We start from the raw sequence: 9,841 nt of genomic DNA on the forward strand, positions 1-9,841 counted from the left end.
CCTCTTGGAACCTTATACTCATTCTACGTTTTTTTGTTTTGTTTTGTTTTGTTTGGGGTTTGTTTGTTTGTTTGTTTTTTAACAGTAATGGTTTTATACAATATTTATCCTTGTGAGACTGAGTTAGCTCACTTAGCACAAAGCTCTCCAGTCCCGAGGCTGTAGTCCTTGATCTTCTCCAATAAGTAATTCCGGTCTTTGCCACTTTCAGCTGGCGAAGTTTTGTCAGTTGCAGAGCATAGATTATTAATGAGCTTTCCTCCAACCCTAATGCCACATTCTTATTCAAGCTAGCCAAGTCATTGGCTTGGTGAGAGTATTTGGACAAGCGAAAACATGACTATGGCTTTATTACCCTGTTAATCACTGTTATTAATTCCTGCATCTTCTTCATTCCTCACACTCAGTCATTTAGTAAATCTTACTAAGTCTCACAACTGCATATACATTTCTCCTTCTCATTACCTCATTTATTTCCAACCACACACATCTGGGCTAGCAATAAAAAAAAAGTTTTTGACAGCTCCCTTTATACTCTGTTTGTTGTTTTTTTTATCCTCCAAAATCTTACCACATAATGTGACAAAATGTCAGTCTTATCATATTTCAATTCTTCAGTAGCATCTGTTGCTGACATCAGAGGTCCTACAGAAGCCAGACACTTTAAATTTCTCTTTTCTCTTAACAGCCCCAAACTCCATCATTTTTCTGCACTTCTAGCGCTGCTTTTGGAATAGCAACACGACTCCCTACAGACTAACACACTAGAGCTCCCTACTGCCGTAGTGTTGCTGTTGTTACGTGCTGTCAAGCTAGCTATGATTCAAAGCAACCCTTTGCACAATTGCTCTTAATGCTGCCCTATTCTAAGCCAATCTCTCGATCTCCAACACCTATACACCCCACTATCCTAATTACTGTGGCAATCCACAGTCTTGCTCTGTCCCTCCACTTTTCCAAGCATGATACCCTTCTCCAAGAACTGGTCACTCCTGGAAACATGCCCAAGTATTTGAGACATAGATTCAAAATCATTGCCTACAAAGATCAACTTGGTTTCACCTTCTCCAGGACAGACCTATTTGTTCTTTTGGCAGTCCATGGTGTGTTCAACACACTTATCCAGAACTACACCTCAAAGGAATCTATTTTTTTGTCATCCTTGGTCATTGCCCAGCTCTCTGATACATAGCAAGTAATTGCAAATGGCCTAGCTCAGGCACAACTTCATCTCTAAACTGACATATTTCCTCTTTGGAGAGGCTGCTGTCAGCAGATTTTAAATCTATTCTTTTTTTTTACATTTCCTGACTGGTGGTGCCAAGACTGCTGACTGTGGAATCGGGCAAGCTGTAATTGTCAATTGGTCCAGTGGTGAGAATCTTTGTCTTCTTTACTTTAAGCTTCAATCCATATTGAAGACTACATTCCCTGATATTCTGCAGCAAGCACTTCAGTTTCTCTTGAGTTTCAGCAAGTAAGGTTGTGTCATCTGCATAAGGCAGGTTGTTGATGAGTCTACTTCCAATACTGATGCCACATTCCTCCTCATAAATCCCTGCTTCCTAAATTATCTGTTCTGCATATAGAGTGAAAAGATATGGAAACAGGATGCAGCCATGACACACTCCTTTTCTGATTTTGAACCATGCAGTGCTTCCCTATTCTGTTCTGCAAACTGTTTCCTGGTCCAAGTATATGTTTCATATAAGCACAATCAAGTGTTCTGGGATTCCCATTTTCCTTAAGGTTAGCCACAATTTGTTGTGGTCCACACAGTCAAATACCTTTGCATAGCCAATGAAACACAGATAGATATTCCTCTAGTACTCTTTGCTTTCTGCCAAGATCCATCTGACATTGGTAATAATGTCTCTAGTGTCGTGACCTCTTCTAAACCCAGCTTGTATTTCTGGCATGTCTTTGTCAATGTACTGTTTCAGTACTTCTATATGTTGACAAAGAAAGAAAGATTATATTCTGCAGTAGAATTCATTGCTTCTTGATCTAAGACCATTGAATGAAAATAATTTATGAAGCTTCTCATTTACACCGTGGTCTTAAATACTCAAATAGTAATGTATACATTTTAATGTAAAATTTCATGTATTTATTAGAGTTTATGAGCCTCAAGTGATAAATAAAATTTTAAAAGCCTGAATGGTGATAGTAGAATTGAGGTAAACTTGAAGAATGAGTAATATTTACACTATCTGGGCCTGGTATTACATGCCCAAAGCCCCAATATATTTTGCCACAAAGTTTCATGAGTTTATAAGCTTATGGGGATAATAAAACAATCTTTTGTGGAAGCTCACATGGCAAAAGTAGGATTGACTTAATATTGAAGGGTTAGTAAGATTTACATAAATAAATAAGAGTAAGGAGAATATATCTGACATTATGCATACATAATCAAAACATTCATTAAGTTGGAAATTCTTGACTTCATATACTATAGAAATTTTCAGTGTGAAGTTTAAACAAGTTTCTCAGAGTTGTATTACATAGTAGAAGAATTGTCACTATTGTTCTAGTTATTCTAACACAAATATAATTTGTTTGGGTTTATTTCTCTTTATATAATGAAGTCAGATAAAAGAAAAGAGGTAACATATGAAGCACACTAATCATTCTTATTTACATAAGGAGGTATTGTTGTTGTGTACCATCAAGTTGGAACCAGCCCATAGCTGTCCTTCCTGCGGGTTTTCAGAGGCAGTTAATTGCATGAGAGGAGGTTCTTTTGTCTTTCTCCAATGGAACAACTGGTGGAATCGAACCACATGCCCTCAGGATTGCAGCACAGCTTCTAACCATTAGGCCACCAGAGTTCTCTAAAAAAGACATAGTCTTTTTACTAAAATGGTTACCCCAGTAGGTTATTTCTCCCAATCTAATAACTGGATTCTCATTTACTTCTGAATTCTGGCCCTTAGCATTTTTTTTCTTCATGTAGGAGGCTAAACATAAAGCTGTTCCCTATTAATATTTATACCTATATAAAACTTGACTTCCTAGAACAAGTATGCTTTCTGAGGTCTTAAAAAACTTCCTGGTTAAAGGATACACCCTTTTAACAAGAAGGCAATTATTTTAAATTCTCCAGGGAATAAAAAAAAAAAAAAAGAACACTAAGCAATGGAAGAGATCCACATTCATTCCCAAAAAAGGTGAGCCAACATATTCTGGAAATTATGGAATATCACTAATATCACATGCAAGCAAAATCTTGCTGAAGATAATCTAAAAGCAACAAGAATAGTACATCAACAAAGAAGCGCCAGAAGTAAAAATTTGGTTTGGAAGAGACCATGGCACTAGGGATATCATTAATGACCAAAAAGCAAAGACTGAAAGCAGAGAGTATCAGAAAGATGTCTATTTGTGTTTTATCAACTACTTAAAGACATTTGACTGTGTGGATCACAACAAATTGTGGCTAAAATTGAGACAAGAAATAATCAGAGAACACATGATTGTGCTCATATAAAACCTATACTAGACCAAGAAGCTGCCGTCTGACTAGAGCAAGGGGACACTGCATGGTTCTAAATCAAGAAAGGAGTGTGTCAGGGATCTATACTTTCTGTTTACTTTTTTAATCTATATACTGAACATATATCAGTTGAGAGGCTAGACTTTATGAAGAAGAATGAGGCATCAGGATGGGAAGAAGGCTCAATAACAACCTGTGTAATACAGATGACACAACTTGACTCACCAAAACTTAAGAGAACTTGGAGTGTTTGCTGCAAAAGATCAAGGACTACAGCTTTCAATTTGACAGCATCTCAAGATAAAGAAAACACAAATCCTCACTATGTGGTCCAATAGAAAGCATTTTTATAGATGGAGAAAAGATTGATGTTTTTAACAATTTCATTTTGCTTTGATCCACAATCAACACCCTTGGTACCAGCAGTCAAAAAGTCAAATGTTGAGTTGTATTGGGGAAATCTGCTGTCAAGAACCTCTCCTGAGTGCTAAAGAGCAATGATGTCAGTCTAGAAACTACCGTACATTTGATCCAGGCAATGGTCTTCTCAATTGCTCACCATGCGTCTGAGAACTGTGCGATGAATAAGGATTATAGAAGAAGAATTTTAATTTGTGGTTCTGGAGAAGAGTATTGAACATACCATGGGCCAAGAGAACAAACATGTCAATCCTGGCCAGGGTAAAACCCGATTGCTTTTGGATACAAAAATTTGTACACCTCATCTCATATGTTTTGGGCATGTTTTCAGGAGGGACCTGTCCTTGGAGAAGGACTTCAGGTTTGGAAAGTTGGAGGATGAGCACAGAGAGGCAGACCCTGGACGAGATGGTCTGATACAATGACTCTGGCAATGGGATTACATGTGTCAGAGATGATGAGGTTGGCTCAGGACGGGGGAAGGTTCAGAGCCATTGTTTATAGGGTCTTTACGAGTTGTAGTTAACTCAATGGCATATAACAACAGCAACAATACAAAGGCACTCTCAAGGTCTAGTGGGTGAGAACTTCTACTGACAATTCAAAGATATACAGTTCCAATCCACCAGTTAGTTGCTTTGCCCAGAGAAAGGTAGGTAATCTCCTCAGGATATTTGCAGCCTCGAAAACCTACTGGAGGGTCAGCTATGTGTTAGTTCTGACTAGATGGCACATAAAAATAATAGAATACTAGGGTTAGTGCCTAGTGGTCTAGTGGATTAGAAGTTGTGCTGCCAGCCCAAAGCAGATGGTGCAAATACACCAGTTTCTCCAAGGAAGAAAGATGGGCAATCTCCTCCCACGTGATTTCTTGTTGTTATGTACATTTTAGTCGAAGCCAATGCAAAGCTGAAACTCCAGGGGGTTGTCAGAGGCAGTTAATTACATGGGAAGAGATTGTTTATCTTTTCCCCCAGAGGTGCTGGTGGATTCGAATCACATGCCTTGGGTTGGCAGTGCAACTCCTCACCACTAAGAGTCCAGAGTTACCCTCCCATGTGATTTAAAACCTATGAAAAGCCACAGAAGTATCCTTCAAACTCAGTGGTGCTTAACAGTACTAGGAGAGAGAAAAAAAAATTTTCTTCAGAAATGAACTCATGGAAGGTTGGAGAAAGGACATAGTTACTAATTGGAAACATTCATACTATAATGAAGGGATCAAACTGGGGAGAGCCATTGGCCTTTTACAGAAAACAAAAGAAAAATGACAAAATCGTTGGAAGTGGAATGTATGGGGGAAAAGCAGCAGCTGCAGCTCATTTCCAAATCTGCAGAGCAAAGTCTTTCTTAACACTCCTTCTTACATCAACCTGTCTATGGCTTCCTTGGTCACAGGTACTGAGCATTTTAAAATATTCCTGCATTTGAGGCATATAATTATTTATTATTTATGAAGCGGCATATATACAGGTCACATTCTGCCAAAGTAAAATTAATTTGTAGAGTACTTTGAAGTTGTGTAAGAGCTAAGTATTAGCAGTATCATAAAGCACATAAAAGTCACAGGATCTTGTAAGCTAAATAAGTGGAGAATGACTGTGATATAGAGCATTCTAAGAAGAAATGGCAAAGGGAGAGCCTCAGCGGCGAGAGCAGGCATGGACACCTCTGCCAAACAGGTAGGTTTAAGCAGAAGGGATTGCCATTGTCCCTCATGGAATTTTTTCTAAATTAGTTGCAGTAACTCATTTTTTTTATTTTGAAGTTCTTATGAAAGTGTTGCTGCTTCAACTTAATTATGGAATAGCAGTAATATAAATTATAAATAAAAAAGTATTAAGACTGAAAGTTTTATTATTACAGTCTGTTTTCCTTGTGATAAACTCCAATAAGAAGATGCAGGAAGTTTTATGTATGACAGCTCAAAAATAAAGACATTTTGGAAATTTACCCTTAAAGATATAGTTTTGCTTTGAAATTTGAAATTTTGCTTTGAAATGTCTGTGTCTATGTATCCACCGTTCACCTTTCTTTTTTTATTATTATTATTATTTTGTGTGCGTGTACCATCAAATCAGATCTGACTGGTACAGGAGGATATTGTGCCTCCTTCTCCGGCAGAGCGTCTGGTGGATTCGAACCGTGTGCCTCTGGGATTGTAGTGCAGTTTCTTGCCACTAGGCCACCAGAGCTCCCCCAGTGTCTATGTATCAATCTAAAGCATTGTGTCCTTTCTTGTCTATGTGCATGTATGCTTATGTAGAGATAGCAACATTCATATTATTTAGCCTATAGTAAGGTATAAACTTATATTTCAGTCTTAATTTTTTTATTGACATTTTATTGTACGTTTATAAAAAACTTGGATTTCCATTCATTCACTGTTGCACATTTTTCTCCCTGCCCTCCTCTGCTCAAGTTTGCTTTTTTCCTTTAGAAAAAAAAAAGTTCTTTCATTGTTATACAGTCCACCCCCCACTACCACTTTACTATGAAGCTCTTATTATGGACTCTTGTCATACCAGTAATACTTAATCATATATTTCTTTTGTACAGTTCTCTCCCTTGTCTGTTTCAATGCCATGTACATAATTTATCCCCTCTTTTCTTAGTTTCTCCCCAACACCCACATCAGTCCTGTTCTATAACAGTGACATTATAGAGTATTTGTCTTTTTGTGACTGAGATATTTCACTCATCATAATGTCCTCCCTGGTCACCCATTTTGTATATTTCATGAGTTCTTTGTTTTTCAGTGCTGCATAATATTCTATTGTGTTACTATACTACAGCTTCTCTATCCATTCATTTGCTGATGGGCACTTGAGTTCTTTCCAACTCTGCTATTGTGAACAAAGCAGCAGTAAACATGGGTGTGCATATATCTGCTTGGGTGTCAGTCTTAATTTTTAATTACCGAAACTTCACAATTTATAACTCAATAATATTTTAATCATGTGATTTAACAGTTTATTTGAAAACAACAGGGGATTTTAAGTGCCATACAGTATACACAACAAATTGTACATAAACAGCATAATGTTGTGTTGCTGTTGTTGTTGTTGTATATTGTAGAGTTGTAACTAACTCATAGTTCATCCTCCAGTGGGTTTTGAGAGGCACAAGAGGACACTGTGCATCCTTTTTACTGCAGAGCCACTAGGGGCCTTCAACCAAGTGCCTTCAGGACTGCAGTGTAGTTTCTTGCCACTAGGCTACCAGAGCACTCCATAATATTAAGTAGAATATCTTGATAAAGGGCTGTAATCATAAGACACTTTTTACCTTCACATTGATAGCTTAATTAGGTATAAGAAAACCTATGAATTTTCTTTTCCATCAAATTAAATTACCTATAATATTGTGTCTTATAATTTAAAAAATTGATAAATTATTTCCTCTAGGATTCTAAGTAATTGTGTTTTCTGGTCTTTGTTCTCAGCTGCTATGTTCCATAAAGGGTAGCAATACATGTTAACACTCTGTGTGACACAAAGACCAAGTGAAAGCACTGTGTAGGCAGGTGCTGTTTTCATATTTTCAAGAAATTAATAATTTTAAGTTCAACTAACCCACAAGCCATTGTTTCTAAAGTTCTTCTTCAATACTATTACCATTTCATTATTACTATACCTAAAGGGATTAAAGCTACACTTGATGAACAGTGATGAATAAATAAAATGCATATGAAAAAGTATATTGCTGACATTATTGCAGATTGCTTTCCTGTTCACTTACATTTTAACCTAAGACTCAATTACTGTTGAACTTTAAAAAAATGTTGTTATTGTTGTTGTTAATTTTATACTGGTTTAATATTGGTTTATTTACAAAGTTCATATACATTGTTTTCACACCATATCTTTCCCATTTTCTTTACCCAACCATCAAATTGTGCAACATGATGATTAAAGTCCCCTCCCCTACACATCCTCATCCCTCTGCTCCCTCCCTATCCGGTTGGATTCTACAATAAAGGTCTTATACAGTATTTGTCCTTATGGGACTGAGTTATTTCACTTAGTATGAAACTCTCCAGTACCTCCCAAGTTAGGCAGTGATTTTTAAAAATCATTGCTCCTACATGCTGTGTAGTATTCCACCATGTGAATGTACCATAATTGCTCAATCCATTCAATTGTGGTTGGACATTTTGGCTGTTTCCATGTTCTTGCGATGGTGAATAAGACTGCTATAAACATTGGTGTACAAATCTCCATTTTTGCCTCAGTTCTCACTTTCTCAGGTCATATTCCAAGCAGTGGAATTACAGAGTTATATGGAAATTCTTTGTTCAGCTTTGTGAGGAAACGCCAAACTGCCTTCCAGAGTGATTGTATCATTTTACAATCCCACCAACAGTATATAAGAGCTTCTCTCTCTCCACATCCTCTCCAACATCTATTACTTGCTGTGCTGTTAAACTTTTCCACTGCTACTTGGGTGACATAGTGTCTCATTGTGGTTTCAATTTGCACCTCACTTATTGCCAGCAATTTTGAGCATTTTTTTCAGTGTGTCTGTTGGCCTTCCAAATATCCTCCTCTGTGAAGTCTTTCCAAGTCTTTTGCCCATTTTGCAATTCTGTTATGTCTTTTTCTTGTGGAGGCCATATAGAACTCTGGAAACTTTTCCTATGAGACCCTTGTCTAAAATGGTATTGCCAAATGTTTTGGGGTTTTTTCCCCCCAGTCAGTAGATTTTCTTTTTACCCTGTTAGAAAAAAATTTTATGTGTATAGGTATTTAATCTTTAGAAGGTCCCATTCATCAATTTTATTGTGTCCAGATTAAGTATTTCTGGTTGTATTTGTCAGTCTCTTTATACCATAGACTAGGCCATCTAAGCTTCATCCCAGTTTGTCTCTGATGAATTTTATGGTTTGGAGCTTTATTCCCAGGTCTCTGATGCACCTTGAGTTGATTTTTTGTGCATGGTGAGAGATGGGGGTCCTGTTTCAGCTTTCTACAGGTGGAAGCCCCGTTTTGTCAGCATCATTTGTTGAAGAGGTTGTAATTTTCCCATTTGATAGCTTTGATTTCCTTGTCGAATATCAGTTGGCCAGATAGTTGGGTCTATTTCTGGGTTCTCTATTCTGTTCCATTGGTCTATGTGTCTGTTATTGTAACAATGCCATGCCATTTTGGTTCTACTGCTGTATGGTAGGTTTTTGGTTTTGGTTTTTTTTTAACTTTTTTTTATTTTATTAATTATGTGTGTGTGTGTACCGTCAAATCAGATCTGACTGGTACAGGAGGAGATTGTACCTCCTCCCTCAGCAGAGCCTATGGTGGATTCGAACTGTGTTCCTCTGGGATTGCAGTGCTTCTTCTTGCCACTAGGCCACCAGAGCTCCCCTTGTGTGGTAGGTTTTAAAGTCAGGGACTGCTATGCCTCATACTTCATTTTTGTTTCTCAGAAGTGTCTTGCTTATTCAAGGTATCTTTCCTCTCCAAATAAACTTAATAATTTTCCTTTCAATATCCTAAAAAAATAATTTGGTATCAGTATTGGGATTGTGTTTAACATGTAGATTTTTTGGGATAGGATTGTCATTTTTACAACATTGAGTCTTCCTATCCATGAACAAGACACATTTTCCCCTTCCTTTATGTCTATTATTGTGTCTTGCAGAAATGTTCTGTTTTTTTTCTTTGTACAGGTCTTTTGTGTCTCTAGTTAGGTTAACTCCCAAGTATCTCAAATTATGGTTTGCTATTTTAAACGGTGCATAGGGTTTTCAGAGGCCTGCTATTTCAGAAGTGGATGGCCAATCCTTCTTCCTAGTCTGTCTTAATGTGAATGTTCAGATTTAGAGAAGTATCAGACAGACCAGCAAGTTAAAGGTATATCCCTTATTGCGGAGTTAACTTTAGTGTCAGTGTTGCCCCTGCCTTTCTCACACACGTCTTTACCCAC

At 37.4% G+C, this 9,841-nt stretch overlaps 1 protein-coding gene across 1 annotated transcript in view; it reads left to right on the forward strand.

The window, feature by feature from the left end:
* Window positions 1-5,545: 5,545 nt before the first annotated feature.
* The window catches only part of LOC102851130 (transmembrane protease serine 11E-like), a 107,762-nt gene continuing 103,466 nt past the window's right edge, over window positions 5,546-9,841 (forward strand). Inside the window, exon 1 of the mRNA XM_006902725.1 lies at window positions 5,546-5,601. Coding sequence (XP_006902787.1) covers window positions 5,546-5,601 — 56 coding nt within the window. The remainder of the gene's footprint in view (window positions 5,602-9,841) is intronic.

Source organism: Elephantulus edwardii, unplaced genomic scaffold (genome assembly GCF_000299155.1).
Source record: "Elephantulus edwardii isolate Elephantulus edwardi_28Jun2011 unplaced genomic scaffold, EleEdw1.0 scaffold00442, whole genome shotgun sequence".
NCBI lineage: Eukaryota > Metazoa > Chordata > Mammalia > Macroscelidea > Macroscelididae > Elephantulus > Elephantulus edwardii.